We start from the raw sequence: 18,550 nt of genomic DNA, 5'->3' as shown, positions 1-18,550 counted from the left end.
ATAGAGTATTTTTAATAGCAATAGGAAGCATGTTTTGTAACGTCAATTTGTTACAATATTTTTGGAAACAAAAACATGAAAACATATTTAGTAAAAAATAATGTTGTAAATTTAAAAAATATAATGATTAGTTTAAAAATGTCATTTAAGAGTTTTTATTTTATTTTATTTTTTTTATAAAAAAATTTATTGTTATGGTTTTTTATTTTTATTTTTTATTATGACGTGGAACCCTCGCAACTATCTTCTCTTTGAACTTGTAACTACCGGGTAAACTCCTGGTTATACTTTTTACCAAAGATATATTCTTCATTATTCAATGTACACTACCCAAAAAAAACATGTAAGTAAAATTATGAAAATAATAGTGTGTCTCAGATATTGACAAATTTATCCTAAACACCAAAAAAAAAAAAAAAAAAAAAAAAGGAGGTTTATAATTGTTTGTTTCGGTGGGTTGTAGTCAAGAATAATCTATTTCATAAAAAAGCAACTATAAAATTAAGAGAGTCTATTTCACAAAAATTTATAATAATTTTATAAGTGAAATTATAAAATTAAGAGAGTCTGCTGGGATATTGACAAATCTCATAAGTGAAATTTGCCCTTGAAAAAAAAAATAAAAATTTATAATGTGCCAAAATCTCTATGAATTTTTATTATTATTATTTTTTTTGCAAAATCCATATGAATTAAAAACGTCTTCTAGTTGCCAAATATTTATAAAACAAAATTTCAAATTTAAAGTCTATTTTAATCTCTAGAAAGACGCCTCAAGGGCATTCTTGTGTTGAAGAGGAAAAGAGGCCAAAACTTAAAAAGAAGTGGGGAGCGGCAGAGGAGAGGAAAGGAGGTTTCTGCTCTGGAATTTTTTTCCTTGGTTTCTGCTTTGGATCGCCAATAATAATTCCTAAACCTTTGTATAAAAGGCGAAACCCTAATACTAGTATATCTTCTTGACCTCTGCCGAAGAAATACAAGTAGTGTGCGAGGAAGAAGAGAGAAGCATGAAATTTCGATACGCCATGGTGTGTTCATCGAATCAGAACCGTAGCATGGAGGCTCACTCTCTCCTCAAGAGGGAGGGCTTCGATGTATGCTCGTACGGTACAGGGGCACACGTTAAGCTTCCTGGACCTTCCCTCAGAGAACCCAATGTCTACGACTTCGGCACTCCCTACAAGCACATGTTCGATGAGCTCAGACGCAAAGACCCTGAACTGTATCTTTCTATCACCTCTCACTATTCTAATTTATACCCATTTTGCTTTAAATCAATTTGGTTACATTTCTGAGAAATTAAAATTTAACTTTGAATCTCTCTCACACACACATATTGTTGGTTTTGTTTATTGGAATTGAAAAGTTCTATAACCTTTCACTATTCTAATGTATACCCATTTGCATTATACATTTATATATTTTCTTTGCTACCCCATTTGGTTATATTTCTCATGGTCTCCATGTGGGTTATATTTTTTGGGAAATTAGGGGGAAGGAAAAGAAAATTAACTTTCTATCACAGATATTATTGGTTTGGTTTATTGGAATTGATTGTTAACATTGCTTATTTTAGTATTTAAAATGCACTGATTAAAATTTGGGGTCATGTCTCGAAAGTAATTATATATTAGATATATAAATTACCAAAGTTGTATCAAGATGGGAATAGAAGGCAAAACCTTGTTTAATTAACAGAATCTGAAGGCAACTTTTATTTCTTATTTTATTGCAACCTTAGTTTTCTGCCTGAATTTTAATGCTTGCTTGCTCATGTGTGTACCTATACATGATAAAAGCTAAGTGAAGCCTTAACAATGGTATAGGTACAAGCGTAATGGTATATTGCCAATGCTCAAGAGGAATTCAGCTGTCAAAACTGCGCCTCAACGTTGGCAAGAGAATGCCGCAGATGGTTCCTTTGATGTGGTATTCTCATTTGAAGAAAAGGTTTTCGACATGGTTCTCGAAGGTTGGTTTCTTTAAAGGTCACATTTTTTTTTTGCATTTTGTTTTTATCATTTGCCACTATAACTCCAATTATATATAAATGATTAAATGGTACTTCTTTATTTTGGTTTATACATATCTTTGCTGCATGGAATTTCATTCCAAATGAAAATATTTTTTTATAAAATTGCTAATGACATTCTTTTAAATCCTAGGCCGAATATGGTTAAAAGGATGCCAACAGTGGCTTGACTTCTGAAAATTGTTCGATATTTGCCATAATAATATTTGGAAAGGAAGAAACTTTAGAATGCGTAGGGTTTGGGTATACATGCAACAGAACAGGTAGCTGAAGAATTTGAACATTAGTTAAGCTTGCTGAATGGTATGTCTAGCATGTGATACAAATGTCTCTATATTCCCTTTAAACTATCACCGTCCGGCACTTCTATAAAATATAGTCATATGGATGTATTTAGTTGATTTTTTTTGGCCCTTCTAAACTGCTGAAAGGGTTGCAATCAAGAAAAGGTGTAAGTATGTTTGACATTCTCATGATATGTAAATTAACTTTAAGTGCTCCTCACAAAACTACATGTCTTGATTATCCTTGACTTAGTTGTCAAAACCTTAAAATCGATAGATGTTATATTCTATTCATAAGCTAGTGTATTCACTTAGTTTGAAAATTCATCCACCAACGAGAAAATCTAGAATTTAAAATTTTCACCAGTGGATATTAGGAGTTTGAGATGTGCTATGAATGTTCTAGAAGTAAATTTTAGAATTTTATTGGTTTGAAATTTAATTCAGATAACTTTCCTCATAATACTGAAAAACTCAGTTAACATGGTCATTTATTCTCAAATTTCAGTAAAACTTTTGTTGCTACTGATCACTAAAATATCAAAATTTTAGTTTTATGAAACAGCTCCTATGTATGTGATTTTTAGAATTGAAACAAGGTTAAATGCCACAAGATACGCTATTGCATTAGTCACTTGGCTCCATCTCCAAATTCCAAGGTCACTAATTCACTCTCAAGAATTAAAAGCTTGTCTTGGGATCTTACAGTTTCCTCTCAAACTTATGAAATCTTGACTCTATTAAATTATTTATTTATTTATTTTTTGACATGACTCTATTAAATGTTTAAGCAGCGTATTTTGGGTTTTGGAACCACAGTTTTTATTTTTAGTACAGTACCCTATCTTGGGTTTGTAGGCTCATCTTTAACTCCTGAACCTTAGTTCATCCATCAATCAATCGTTATTGTTTCTTCAAGGCTATTGCCACACATTAACCCACTTTCAAAGGTTATCAAACATTTATATTTCCTTTTGATGATAACGTGGAACTATATTCACAATAATAGGGAACATAATCTTACGATATATTTGCAATAAGAGATAACATAATCTTATGATAGAAAATAGCTATATCAAAAGGAAAGATGAACATTTGATAACCTTTAAAAGTGGGTTAGGTAGAGAAGCAACTTTTATTTATTTTGTTTATTTTTAATCTATCTATATAGACCAATTTCCAAGTTTGTAAGGTTATTTTAGGATAGAGCTTATTGTTGCAATTTAGATTGGTAGTTTTATGTGTTTGTTGAAAGAAAATCAAGGAAGAGAAAGGAGATTACAAGCTCAAGAGTCAAGTGGTGTAATTAAAATGGAAGATAATGTAGTTTTTTAGAAACAAGATGCTAAAGAAGTATAATGAAGTTTAGAAGATGAAATTAATATGCTGTGGAATGTGTTAAAAGAATATCAAGAGAGGTTCTCAGAATCAAAATGAATATGAGACTTGGTGGTGGAATGAAGATGTCGATGTTGCACAATTAAACAGAAAATAGATCAAACACAGATTTTTTTACGTGGTTCATTCGAAGAACTAGGGTTACGTCCATGGGTAGCTGGGATTTAAGATGCTCTCCAAAAAGGGCACACAATACAGAGACTTTAGAATGAAATAAATACCTCGCACTAGGGCAACATAATAGGTGCGGAATATACCAAAATACCCCCCAAGCTCCATAGTATATATCTGGCTTCAAACTACTCATCAGTTGGATCCGTGAAGTTGGGCCTTGGCGTAGAGTATTTATCGTGTTCCACACTACCCATCAGTCCAAACCATCATGTAAAAAAAAATTGCAATAGATTTGGCTAAAATTAGAGAATCAACTTTTGAAAGATAGAAATATGCCAAAGAGGAAATTAGAAAAACTAGCTAAAGAACCTACATATGTTGCATACTATGTTATTTTTTCTAAATTAGATACAAAGGAAAGGAGAAGATCCATATAAATTTGCCTAGTTATGATGGAAGGTAGAGGTTTTAATGATATTAATTCATAAAGAACGATGGCTTAAGGGTCTTAGAAAGCAATAATGAAACTAAAAAACTGTGAAAATATTACTTTGCTAGGTTGAAATGAAAATTATATAGAATGTCTATGTCATGAAAATATGGTACCCTAGGAGAAAAAAAAGATTTGCAAGATCATGATTAGGCTTGCAAATGAACTGTGTTGTTCACGAACAACTCGATGTCAACTTAACATGGAACTCGTTCTGGCGCATTCATTTATTAATTGAACCAATCTCAAGCCTAATTTGAAGTTTGTTTGTTAAAAGAGCTGAGCAGACTAAGACAGAGCTTGGCTCATCTAGGCTTAACTTGTTTAACCAAACAAACATGCCCTTAAGTTTTGTCTAACCAAACACCCCCTTAAGTTTTGTCTAACCAAACACCCCCTTATAATTTTAACTAAATAAGTGACCAACTATGAAGCACCGACACGGCTCTAAGGGTCTACGTACCAGTGTCGGACACGTGTCCCAGGCTTGGACACATGTCCAACACACTCTAACCGTATCCTGCATTTTTTAATATATTCGATGCTACTGGACACTGATTGGACATGGTCGGACACCAATCGGACATGCACTGATCTGATTCCCATGTATTGAGGTATGTCATTCTCATCTCGGGACTAAGCTATTTCACCGTGCCTCTTTTGCCTGAAGTAGTGAAGGAAGAAGATGAATAGAGCCAAAGAGGGAAGAAGTTGGGAAGGGAGCCAAACCAGTGTAACATGGTATCATATATATATATATAATTAATTAATCGAAATCGAAATTGGTTTGATGGATCTATAGATGTAAAAATTGTGAAGATAGAGAGAAGTAAGAGAATGACCGGAAATGATTGGGCACGAAGGCGTAAAATTGATTTGTTTTTGTGTTTATAGATCTCAAATTGTGAAGATAGAGGGGGATCAGATAGAATGGCTGGTAGGAGCAGAGACATGGGTTATTGAAAAAAGAGTTGACTGGGGTGAGAAAGAAGGGGTTAGGTAAGATTCCATCTTATCTGTGTTATTTTATATACATATACATATATTTCATTTTATAAATAGAGCTCTATATATATTTGTTGTTTTTTTTTAATGGAATATGTACTATTGACTTTATGTTTTTGAAAAAAAAAAAGAAAGATGATTGGCCTAATTTAAATGAGTTGTAATTTATTAATATATATAAGAAATTAAGTAAAAGTGAATATTTTTTTATATATAATAAAAATTATTTTATTATTTTATTGCCGTATTCTTGCCGTGTCCTATTTTTTTTAAATTTGCCGTATCGCCGTATCCATGTCGTATCGTACCCCTGTTTCGTGTCCGTGCTTCATAGCTGACCAAACATGACCTTAAATTTTATCGAACCAAATATTCCTCTTCTGCTCATTTTAGTCAAACACTCTGATTTTTCCCCATATCCAAACATGCTTAAAATGGGATAAAAATTTCTCTCTCCTCTCTCTCTCTATCTCCCTCCCTCTCCTTCGTAATATTATCATCTCAATCTCTCTCGCATTTGCATTGCTGAAGAATCGCAGTTGGTAAACAACACCTTGATCATTAGTGATTTCCTCAGTCACAACCAACGGGCCAGTGACCTAGCGGTATCTGTGATACCCCTCGATTCTAGAGCCACGGGTGATCAAGTCCGAGCATAGATCCGAAGGATATCAAACAATTAATATTTAATCGAATACAGATGACAAAATGAATTTAATAAATAAAGTTTAAGCTGGAAGAAACTAAAAGTAAAATCCTTTATAATTAAATACTTAGAATCTGATAATCCAAAACTCCATCAGTTTAACAACTCGGGAATCCATCTTTAGTGGACCCTTAATAAAAATCCCAAACTAAATGAAAGTAAAAACTGAAAATAAAATCCAAATCTAATATTTGGAAAGAAGTCCTACGTCGTCGGTAGAATGGAAGATCGTCTCTGCTCAGCACGAACAAGCTCTAGACTGGAAATGTCCGATACCTGAAAAATGATGAGTGGGTCAGGCCCACATGCAAGTTCTATACTACTACTACCCAAGCAGAGACCCGATACGCATGTACATCCTAACCAATCCAACAATAGCTAATAGTCCGTAGATAAATATATATATATATAATCACACTACAGGACTCTCACTGGACTACAGGCCTGTCTCAACCTGACTAGTAGGCACCATGCGAAAACGCACCCAAAGGTGGGCATGACTACCTAGCCCTAGCAGGGTACACATCCAACCATCATAGCCAGCTATGCATCCCAATGCATATACGCTCCCTAACCAACGACTCTGAGTCTCAGGCTCATATCGTGGCATCATAAAAATATATTTAAATTTCATTCCAAACCAAAGTGCCACTCAATTATTTATTGATCTGACACAAAATATAGGTAGGACTTAACTTTTGTAGTTAATCCGTCCCTTAATCCAGAGTAGGTAGGACTTAACATTTTTGAGCTAATCCCCCTAGTATGACACCGTCCCATACCGGTGCATACAAGCCATCCATCCAGTATTGATAATATATATATGATAGCATAACATATCAATATCAACATATCCAATCATAAGCATAACAAGAATGTTTAATTAGCATGCTTGTTCAATACATCCAGTACCTGGTTCTCTGACAAAATTTTAAGTGCAGAGAAGAAATATAACCATCCTGTAACTCACAATAAGCATAATAATAATAACAATAGTATATACATGCTTACTTGTAATTATTCCACAACATCCCACAAGTTGACATAAACAAATTCTTGGTAACATCAACTAGATCCTTATTAAGTATTAACTGAATTTATATTAGTTAATAGGCTTAATCCCATACCCCTGTTATATGATTTACATATCAAACTCCTAATTCAGTTGCTAATTTAAAATTAATCAACTTGAATCATCTGCAAAATTTCAACCATGTAAACTTCCTTAAAAGTGTCTTACTGTCACTTATGAATATATATAATCATTCTGTAATCTAATAAACTTAACTTAAATTACAGAAAGATGATTTAACAATATTACCATTCCCAGATAAATTGTAACTCATAGGGTTATGCACTTAAAATCCTCTGCCTCCAAGAACAGTCCACAAGTTCACCTGAAACTATAACAGTTTAAATCTACCGATTTCTTTGTAATTTATTATGTATCATCACACCTTCAGAATTTCTAATAGGACTTAGATGCTACTGAAACATCCCTGCATAGCTCCTAATAGCATCTGAAAACACCAAATTCTGAAACCCGCAGCCAAAACCATCATTGAAAAGGCGAAAAACTGAAACCTGTTGAAGGAGCCGGCTCCACACAAAGTGGAGCCGCCTCCACTACCAAGTAGAGCCGGCTCTACTACAAAGTAGAGCCTGCTCCACTTTTTAATTGAGCCTGCTCTACTTGAAATAGAGCAGGCTCCTTCCCCTGTGCGTCGTTTTTCCAATTCCGGCGGTGTCCAGCTGTGTTGATCCTCCAAACCCAATTTCTTGCTGATTAAAATTAAGTCCTTGGGTGTTCAAAAGTTAATTAACTTCCTTGATTAATAATCACATTCAGTGGGAACAAGAATTAAACAAAATAATTTAAAAACGGTTAACATGCACCTACAAGGAAACATGCTGTTCAACTTCTTCTCCAACTCCGGCAACTTTGTTCCGCCAACCTAAGTTTCCTATGGATTAAAACTAAGTCCCAAAATGCTCCAAAGTTATCTAAGTTCATTACTTGTTAATCAAATTCAATTAAAACAAGAACAAGCACAAACAGTTTCATCACGAACGGAAAAATACATACAAGAACCCATACTGTTTAAAACAAATAATTACAACCAAATTAATTTAGCTTTATTTCTTCCTGGAACTGAATTGGAGATGCAAAGAACACAGGCCAAAGAGATAGAGTTAGTAATAAAACTTGCCTGTGAGATTCGGTTCAAAAATCTCAACGTCTTTCTTCTAAGTTTTCCGGCGAACTACCTTCTCCTAACTCCCCTGATACTTCTGCCTCCAATACGTGTGGTTAGGGTTCTAAACCCTTGGCAGTCTTATACAGATATATATATAGGCCAACTAAACCTAGGTGCAATTAAACCCTAATCCTATTACTAGACAGAAAAAAAATAAGTCGGCTAAATACGTGGCTGATAAAACCCTAATTTAATAAATAAAACATTTAACTTAATTCAAATAAATACTAACTAACATAAACAACCAATTTAAAATAAAACAATTTAAAATAAAACAAATAATCAATTTAAGCAATTAAAGCAAAACAAAAATTTAACTAAATAACAATTTAAATAAACAAACAAACACAACAACTACAAATAACCAACTAAATAAACTAAAAACACAATTAAACATTTAAATAAATTCCAGAACTATCCTTTTAAAATTAGGGGTATTACAGTATCAGCCTCTTACTTTTCAAAGGAAAGTCAGAGGTTCAAGTCTTAAAAGAAACATGTGTGTGTGAGTACCAATTAAGAAGAAAAAAAATGCTTCAAAGCATCTCTGCCAGCAACTTCAACAAAAATCAACACTGCTATTAAGCGCAAAAATAGATCTATGCACACCGTTCACAGGCACTTTCATGATTACACCATCTCCTCCATCAAACACATGGATCTACCAAGGGCCCACGCAACCACTGTCGCCACTGTCACTAGCAGGCATGGATCTACCAAGGGCCCAGTGGGGGCATCTGCCCCCACTAAATTAACTTCCTATAGTTTTTGTTAAAATCTTAGTATGCCCCCACTAAATTATTTATTTATTTATTATTTACATTACTTCCTATAGTTTTTGTTAAAATCTTAGCAATTTCACCACTCAATTTTTTAAAATACCCAACTTTATATTCTTGGGCCTACTGATATTCTTGAGTCTAAATAAAGTAAAGTAGCTCTATCTCTTGTTTCTTCACTCTCTACTGGCCCACATCCATTGTCCTTTACAAGTTTGAAGGATTAAAAGTAATTGGCGATCTTGCAAAAAAAATGGTTGAAACCATAAAAGACAAGGTGTATTCATTATTGTATTTACTTGTGACATTGGCATTGATCTTATCAGTTGCGACTGCCCCTGTATAGAGAGCATTTTTAGCTATGAATATTGTGAAGAATCGATTGTGCAATTGGATGAGAGATCAATGGATGAGTCATGAGTGATGGTTTGATTGTATATGTTGAAAAAGAAATATTTGATCGCATAGATGATGAAGCTATATATGGCGTTTAACAAAATACGAAAACCCGTCGAGGACAATTCTAAATGTATTCAAGGATAATATTAATTTAATGCTAACTTTTGTTTGTTATGATAGTTTGGGAAAAATTTATCTTGTTTTTGTTCAAGGCCCCCTCCCCCCATATAATTTTCTGGCTATGTCACTGGCCGCCAGTGAGTAGTTTTATGGATGGTCCTCATCTTGTTCTCTATCATTGCTGGATAAATTTCCCTTTTTTTTTTGGGCATATTACTTTGTGAATCTCCAAGACTCCATCTGTTTAAAGAATACAGATTGAAAAAAAAAAGAAAAAAAAGCTTGAGCCGAGCCCAAACATAGTCAAACAGTTCTTAGTCCAGCTTGGCTAGGTCAAGCTCGGTCGAGCACAATTTGAGCGTGACCATTATCTAAGTTTGAAAAGGTGAGCCTGAACATCTCAAAGCTTGGCTTGGCAAATATTGTATGAAGTACCTTGCATGATGAGGTGTGCATGATTAAAATTGTATTTAGGAATGTGAAAACTACAAGAGTTTTAAGACCGGACAGGGTTGTTATAGATGTTTGGAAGTGTTTAGGTATGATAGTATATCTTGGATATCAAAATTATTTAATAGAATAATAAGAAAATACTCAGTGAGCAATATGAAGTATTTACTAATTATGTATAATATATATATATATATATATATATATATATATATATACATACACATACACATATATACTAGGAAGCACGGACACTCCGAAATAGGCAAAGAATCCGTGTCGGACACGGACACGCGTCGGACACGGCCCGACACGTGTCGGACAAGGCAAAAAGCGTGTTTGGAATTTTTTATTTTTTTAAAATTTTCGGACACGGATTGGACACGGCACGGACACGCGTCCGACATGCCAGGGTGTGTGTCTGACACGCGTGTCTTATTTTTGGGGGTTTAAAAGATAATTTTTAAAAGAAAGTTGGGTTAAAGTACAAATATATAAAGTTATTTACTTACTTATGTGGTCAGAACATAATAATTTTAAACTTTCAAGGTTAATATGTAATTTTAAACAAAAGAGATAGATATTTGAGGCAGTCATTACACTATTACAAGATCAGATTCAAAGGACGGGGGTTGTGCTCTCTCAAACTGACAACGAAGCTCTGCAACTTCCTGCTGCAGATCAAAGCGACTCCTTCCAGCCTCCAGGTCAGTCTCTCTCTCTCTCCTCTCTTTTCTTCCTCCTCCTTCCTCTTTTCTTTCTTTTTCTTCACAAACCCTAGTTTCTTTATTTCTTCTTCATTTTTTTTTTTCTTTTTCCTTTTTCACAAACCCAGATTCTTTCTTTCTTCTTCATCTATTTTTTTTTTTGTTTTTTTTTCATTTTCCTTTTTCAAAACCCCAGTTTCTTTCTTTTTCTTTTCTCTCTCCTTTTTTTTTTTCCCCCCGTTTTTCACTAACCCCAGTTTCTTTCTTCTTCATCTATTTTTTATTTTTTGTTTTTTGTTTTCCTTTTTCAAAACCCCAAATTCTTTCTTTTTCTTTTCTCTCTCTCCTCCCCCCCTCCACTAACCCCAGTTCACAAACCCGTCTTCTTCTTTTCTGGTATTTTTCCTTTTTTACAGACCTTAATTTCTTTCCTAATTTCTTTCTTCTTCTTCTTCTTCTTCTTCTTCTTCTTCTTCTCTGTTGTCTTTATTCTTGCTTTAAATTTTAGCTTGTGTGAGTCGTGACTTATTGACCTGTAAATGAATTGGATTTCATCTTTGATTTAATTTCAACTATTGCATATGACTTATGAATTTGTAGCAAATAGGAATTTATTTTTTCTTTGCTGACTGTTCTTTCTTTGCTGACTGCTGTAAGTATGGATTTTTTTTCTTTTCTTTTTATGTCTAGGGAATTAGACATGTCATTGTCTACATCAGTTGCTAGTTGTACTCCTCAATTCGAACAAGATGATAACAAACCACTTTGGAACTATGTCACACAATTAGAAAAAATTGGTGGTGGAGGAGGAAATTTTTTATTCAAATGCCACTTTTGTAATAACGAATTCAGGGGGTCTTGTACAAGAGTTAAAGCCCACTTGTTGCAGAACACTGGTATGGGTATTCGTATATGTCCAAAAGTCACATATCAGAATATTGCAGAAATGCAAAAAGCAATTGAAGAAGCCGAATTGAGAATTAAAAATTCTAAACCAAAAAAAGTTCCTTTGCCGCCGTCTAGTGCATCATTGGGTGGTACTACTAGTCTCACTCAGGAGGCTTATGTACCAAAGAAAAGAAAGGCAAGTGGGGGTGCCATTGGGAAGGCATTTAATAATGATGCTTGGGAACAATTGCACTCAGAGATTGCTAGGATGTTTTATTCCGCAGGATTGCCGTTTCATCTAGCAAGAAACCCGTATTATGTGAGTTCATACAACTATGCTGCAAATAATCCTCTGTCAGGTTATTTGCCTCCGGGTTATAATCTATTGAGAACCACTCTACTTCAAAAAGAAAAGGCAAATATTGATAGATTATTGCAACCAATTAGGAGTACATGGAAGGCAAAGGGTGTTAGCATTGCAAGTGATGGTTGGAGTGATCCACAAAGGCGGCCTTTAATTAATTTTATGGCTATGACAGAAGGAGGTCCCATGTTTTTGAAAGCTGTTGATTGTTCCGGTGGAATTAAAGACAAGTTTTTCATTTCCAATTTGTTGAAGGAAGTCATAAATGAGGTTGGCCCCCAAAATGTGATCCAAGTAATTACAGACAATACCCCAAATTGCAAGGCTGCTGGACAACTAATTGAAGGGCAATTCCCTCACATTGTTTGGACACCTTGTGTGGTCCATACTCTTAATCTTGCCCTCAAAAATATTTGTGCTGCAAAAAATGTGGAAAAGAATGAAATTGCATATGCAGAGTGTGGTTGGATTCTTGATTATGCTGATGAGGTTACAATAATAAAGAATTTCATCATGAACCATTCAATGAGATTAGCTATTTTCAATGAGTTTGTCAGCTTGAAGTTGCTTTCAGTTGCAAAGACACGCTTTGCTTCTGTTATTGTGATGATGAAAAGATTTAAACTTATAAAAGGTGGTCTCCAAGCAATGGTCATAAGTGACAAGTGGACTTGCTATAAGGAGGATGATGTAGGAAAGGCCGATTATGTGAGAGAGAAGCTGTTGGATGAACAATGGTGGGGAAAGATTGATTATATCCTTTCCTTTACTTCACCTATTTATGACATGCCAAGGGCTCGTGATACCGATAAGCCTTGTCTTCACTTAGTTTATGATATGTGGGATGCAATGATTGAAAAAGTGAAGATGGCAATATATAGGTATGAAAGAAAGCGACAAAGTGAAAGTTCTTCCTTTTATGAAGTGGTGCATGGGATACTTGTAGCTCGTTGGAACAAGAACAATACTCCGCTTCATTGCTTGGCAGATTCACTAAATCCAAGGTAAATCATTAGATATTAATTTGTAAGCTAAAGAAGTTTTAATCTTAGTTTAGAATTAAGGAAATTAAATTATGAATTAAATGCATTCTCTTATTTATTGTAGGTACTATAGTGATGTGTGGCTTAGTGAAGACCAAAGTCGAGTTCCACCACACAAGGATTTAGAGGTCTCAAGAGAGAGAACAAGGTGCCTTAAAAAATACTTTAGTGACCCACAAGAGCGTTCAAAAGTCCAATTGGAGTACGCTAACTTTTCATCAAACTCGGGGGAATTTGGGGAGAGTGATTCTATATGTGATAGATATACCATGGATCCTAAAAGTTGGTGGGTTGTACATGGTTCATATGGTCCCTTACTTCAAGAGTTAGCTTTGAAGTTGCTTGTCCAGCCTTCTTCCTCCTCATGTTGTGAGAGGAACTGGAGTACTTATTCTTTTATTCACTCATTGAGAAGGAACAAGATGGTGCCACAACGGGCTGAAGATTTGGTTTTCATTCATAGTAATCTCCGTCTTCTGTCAAGGAGAACCCCACAGTACAATGAAGGACGAATTAAGATGTGGGATATTGCAGGAGATGCATTTGATTCATTTGGTGATGTTGGGGTGCTTGAGGTTGCAAACCTCTCACTTGATGAGCCAGAATTAGAGGCGGTATTATTTACCGATGATGGAAGTGTTAATGATGATGAGATTCATGAGACAATTGATGATGAACTACAATAGATGAATGCTGATATGTTCTTTTTTTTTTGTTTTGGACTACCCTTTTGGTATTGTAAATGGTAAAGTCCTAGGTCAAATGATGGATGGGAATAGATGATAGTACACTGACTTGTTTTTGTATCTTTTTTGGGGACTAGCCTTTAGGTTTTTGTGAATGTTAAGTGCTAACAGTACAGTCCTGAATGTTAAACAATCATGAATGTTAATAGTCCTTTCAGTCTATGCTTTTGTATTTGGAGTAAAGTTGCAATGATGATTAAATGATACTAGTTATTATTCTAATATCTTGTTTTTTATTTGGTTTTATAACTCTGCAACATTGTTCTTTTATAGTTTATTAGTTATAAGTTATGATTTGTATATATTTTCCATTATGAGGTTGATGAAAAATAGTAACACTCGGTAATTTTTAAAGTACTACATCATATATATATATATATATATATATATATATATATACACTATTCGCCGTGTCCGTGTCCTAATTTTTTTGGATTTGCCGTGTCGCCGTGTCCGTGTCGTGTCGTGTCGTATCCGTGTACCGTATCCGTGTCCGTGCTTCTTAGCATATATATGTTTAAAAAAGCGCACACTTACACACGGGGAGATCAAAGTTGTACAAATTATTGTGGTTGGGCATTAAATTGATAGGCTGTATTAAGATTCATGAAACTTTAGGATAGAGTGATTGAATAGCTGATACATTACACTATAGTATTAGAAAATCAATTTCATGTATGTTTTATATGTCAACAATGGTAGCTATTTAGAGGAGACTAAAGGAGGGATTTAGACTGTTGTGAGATTTATATGTACCACTCGCAAGTGTACGAATCTTTTTAGATAGGGTTTACTTGGAAGGGTGTCGTACCTAAGGAACTTGTCTAAAGTAAGTTTGCCAACAGATTTCTTAAATTCTAAATTAACTTGAAAGTAGGATAATCGAATTGTGATGATTAATTCTAAATTAACTAAGTAGAAAAATAAAATAAACTAAAGAACAATGATTAAATAGGATGTAGAAAATAGAGAGAAAGGACTAGGGGTATGATTTCACCACTAACATCGCACCACCAGTCAATTGCATCAATTTATTGGAGATATATTATATAACATGCACAGGGAATTAATCATGGCTACAAGCACATATTAATTCAGCTAGAAAATAATATAATTTAAAGTTAAGCATGGACTATCTTCGATTGGCATAAACCATCTACCTATCTACTTTACTCTAGGGTGTAACATGGTCTATCTTTTCTAGGCATAATACATCAAATCTCTAACATTATATTCAGATAAAAACCATTGTATAATCATCTCATTCACAACTACAAGAAGTGAATGAGTTGTGTTCAATTACAAGATTAAAATATCTAAGACAAGATAGAAAAATATTTGTAATTGAATTAAAACTCTAAAACTGATTCTTATTGAAAAGTCAATTAAAATTCCTATAGATTACACAATCATGCATGATAAAAATTGTTCTTCAATAATTAAATACAATCAAACCAGTGTGCTAAGTTAGGGCTACATCACAAACTAGCAAAGCGTTTAGCCAAGCATGACCGGAGTGGAATTCTTCATGGTTGAGGAAGACATCTTCACTGCCATGGATCGATCTCATCTTTCTTCTGAATGCTCTTCTCTAATCTCAGCCTTAAGCTCCTCTGTGTAATGATTCAATGCTATAGATGACTCCCTTTAAATAATAAAAGATCAGCCCTAAAGTTCCCTTTTTCTTATAGAAGACATACATAGAAATTCTGTCAAATAAGGACTCTAAAATTCGTATAGACTTCCAGGCCAATTTTGACAAGGTAAACAGCTGTTTTAGGGAATCCTCGTGAAATACAAAATTGTAGCTCTTCGAATTTCCTTTCAACCCCGCGTGGAAATTTAGCTGTTTTGACGCTCGAGGAGAGAGATACAGCCAGGTTACCAAAACGGGTTCAAGTTACCAACTTCGGCGAAAGTTTCCTTTCTGGAGAAGGAGTTTTCCTTTTCTTCTTTTTTCCATTCTCATCAACTTGTTGCTTCTTTTGAAATATTTTCTAAGTATAATTAGACTTGGATCTTCAACATTGCTCGGTCCCACGGAATGTCATCTTTTAAAGCTCAGGATCACTGGTCTTGGCTAATTTTACAATTAAAGTCCTGAAATAAATAGAAACAATAAAATAATGTAAAATTACAAATAAACTATTATTAAGAGAATAAAACATGCAAGTAAAGGGGCTAAAATGTGTAACATTCAGCGCCTAACACAGACTATACATTTGGAGAAAGCATATGATAAGGTCGCTAGAAATATAATATGATGGATCCAGAAAAGAAATGGGTCAGAGATGGATATCAACATAATAGAGGACATGTATAGATTATTACAGAATTGGAATTATATAGATAGAAGAATTGTGGGAGGCACAAGTCAGTTATTAAATAATATAGGCTTACATCATGGATCAACATTCATCTTATGTCTTATTGTCTCATTTATAAATGGATTTACAAAATAAATTCGGGATGTGGTTCAATGGTGTATGCTATTTGTTAAATAACTGTGTTTTTCTTGATGAAACTATAGCAGGGGAAAATGTTAACTTAGAGGTAGGAAATGAAGTTCTAGAATCAAGAGGGTTTCAGTGGGATTAAAATTGAATCTATGGAATGTAACTTTTGTAGAATTAGAAATGCAAGTGAAGATTTAGCAAAGATGGTCGAGAGATACAAAAAAGCATTTCACTACTTAGGCTCATGGATATATTGGTTTTTATTTTTTGGTAAGTGAGCAACAGACACCCACTTTGCCCCACTTGGGCCTTGAACCTTAACCTTCTCTTTGAGGATGCAGAGGTAGTTTTCCCTCTTTGTTAATAAACAAGCCTAAACAAAGATAAAATTTAGGCTTGATTGTTTACAAAGAGAGGGAAAACTTGAGACGGTCTTAATCATAGAATTATTTCAGGAACTAGAGGCACAATTCTCTACTTCGAGACATCTTTTACCTCATTTAAAACTAATCTTATGTTTCTTTTCCATGATCATTGTGTAACGTTGTGCAGATCTCCACAATCGGAATCATGTTTTTATGAAGCCTGTACTGGTGATCAACTTGGAGGTAAAAGATAACCACGAGGAGGCGGCCATTGGAGCTCGGCTTGCTCTAGTATTGTGCCAAGAGGTCTACATTGTTATGTTTTTATGTATGATTATAGATTTTCTATTAATTCCTATGTTGCTAACCTTTCTTTGCACGGTGCTGTGAACAGCTTGAAACAACTGAATTTTGGGAGGATTCAATTGATGAGATTGTGGGCAACTTTGAGAGACAGCATCGGCGGAAACTTTTATACAGCATCTCCTTCTACTGAAGATGCCATAAATAGTGAAAGAACAGCTTCTTAGCTCATATTTTTGAAAATCCTACTCTAGTCTTGTTGATATGCTTGAGATAAAATTACCTTATTTTTCGTTTTTTCAGTGTAAGATTAGTGTCATGCCTCTGAAAATGGTTAGGGAGATATCATTGAAAAGTCTTCTAACTCTGCCCTGTTATATGTGACTATTATAAGGAGGCATGATTTAAAATTTAACAAAAAAAGAAAAGAAAAAAGTCTGCTCTTTATTTATGTGTTTTTTTCTTTTTCTAATTCATGGAAAAACAAAGTTTTAATTATGCAGTTAATATTCCTTTACACATGTAAGTTAATGTATTTGATTAGTTTAATTAGCGTGCAGATGCTTTTTGCTCTGGTGGAAAAAAAACCGAAATGTTGAATGGAATTGTTTGTATTGGATCAATTAAGAGCATTTCCAACGGCCCAGTTTTTAGAAATTCTGGGCCTTTTCTAGCTATTGGGTCAGTCCAATCCAGTCTCCAAAAAATGGGCCCCAATTTTTGGGTTGCCCAAAACGACGACCCAGTTAGTGATTGCAGGCTGCCTTGTGTGGGCTCATCCATTTTTTTGAATTTTAACTTCTGTGGCCCAGCAACACTGTAGCCCAGAATAACTTTAAGGGCGTGTTTGGTTATGAAAAAAATACCAAAAACGAGGTTTTTTTTTTGCATTTTTTGGCCTTTTTTTTTTTTTTTCCTTCTATTTTCCCTCAACATAATTAAACCAAAAAGTTGTTAAGGCACTGTTTGGCTGACACAATTAGTGCCTAAGGCTTTTTTGGGCAAAAAAAATTAAAAAAAATTGGAGAAAATTGATTTTTTTTTTTTGCCCTTTTTAAAGTTTTCAATATTCCTATCGACATTATAGCCGGTTTAGGCGTGCACAAACAGTGTCTTAACAGTTATATTGGCACAATGCATATTTTTTAAATATATATATATATGTATTTTTAATAATTATATATATATATATATATAGAAAAAATGTCTTTTATTTTTCCTCTGTAATTAAATACATCAACCCTTACTATCATTCACTTCACATTCAACCCATCTATATTCTCTACTCTTTAACCTACAACTACAATGATTGTTGTGTTTTTCTAGTTGATTTTAATAATGATATTTTACTATTATTATTTTTTAATTCATATTGTATTGTAAGTTTTAATTTTTATAATTTATAATAAATATTGTATTGTTTAAATTTTTTGTATGATATAGTAATTAGAAATATAGTCGTTAGAAAAAAGTTAAAAAAATAAAATTTATTAAATAATTAAAAAATATTAAAATTTTTGAGGAGCGAAAATACATCATTAGAGTACATGCGATAACTAAAATTTGGAAACATTAAAATGCTGACGTGACTCTTGAAAAATGCAGATGTGGCAAATTCGGAGAGCCAATTTTTAGAGACTCTA

General features: G+C 33.9%; 2 protein-coding genes across 2 annotated transcripts; both read left to right on the top strand.

The window, feature by feature from the left end:
• The first annotated feature begins 764 nt into the window (after positions 1 to 764).
• LOC132283773 (uncharacterized) lies at positions 765 to 17,426 on the top strand. Its single transcript, XM_059785783.1, has 4 exons — positions 765 to 1,222; positions 1,827 to 1,972; positions 16,792 to 16,910; positions 16,999 to 17,426. The coding sequence occupies exons 1-4, from the start codon at positions 1,008 to 1,010 to the stop codon at positions 17,098 to 17,100; spliced, it is 582 nt and encodes a 193-aa protein (XP_059641766.1). The 5' UTR covers positions 765 to 1,007; the 3' UTR covers positions 17,101 to 17,426.
• Positions 10,651 to 13,037, top strand: LOC132283772 (uncharacterized). Its single transcript, XM_059785782.1, has one exon. The coding sequence runs from the start codon at positions 11,401 to 11,403 to the stop codon at positions 13,000 to 13,002; it is 1,602 nt and encodes a 533-aa protein (XP_059641765.1). The 5' UTR covers positions 10,651 to 11,400; the 3' UTR covers positions 13,003 to 13,037.
• Positions 17,427 to 18,550: the final 1,124 nt, after the last annotated feature.

This window comes from Cornus florida, unplaced genomic scaffold, assembly GCF_030987335.1.
Source record: "Cornus florida cultivar Cherokee Brave unplaced genomic scaffold, ASM3098733v1 CherokeeBrave_3.0.0_Hap2_Chr11, whole genome shotgun sequence".
Classification (NCBI taxonomy): Eukaryota; Viridiplantae; Streptophyta; class Magnoliopsida; order Cornales; family Cornaceae; genus Cornus; species Cornus florida.
This window is presented reverse-complemented; position numbering and strand designations above follow the sequence as displayed.

Coding starts and splice junctions, on each gene's coding strand:
- LOC132283773 (XM_059785783.1), top strand. CDS start 1,008: ATGAAATTTCGATACGCCATGGTGTGTTCATCGAATCAGAACCGTAGC. Junction 1,223..1,826: donor AGACGCAAAGACCCTGAACT/GTATCTTTCTAT, acceptor ACAATGGTATAG/GTACAAGCGTAATGGTATAT. Junction 16,911..16,998: donor CTCTAGTATTGTGCCAAGAG/GTCTACATTGTT, acceptor TGCTGTGAACAG/CTTGAAACAACTGAATTTTG.
- LOC132283772 (XM_059785782.1), top strand. CDS start 11,401: ATGGATTTTTTTTCTTTTCTTTTTATGTCTAGGGAATTAGACATGTCA.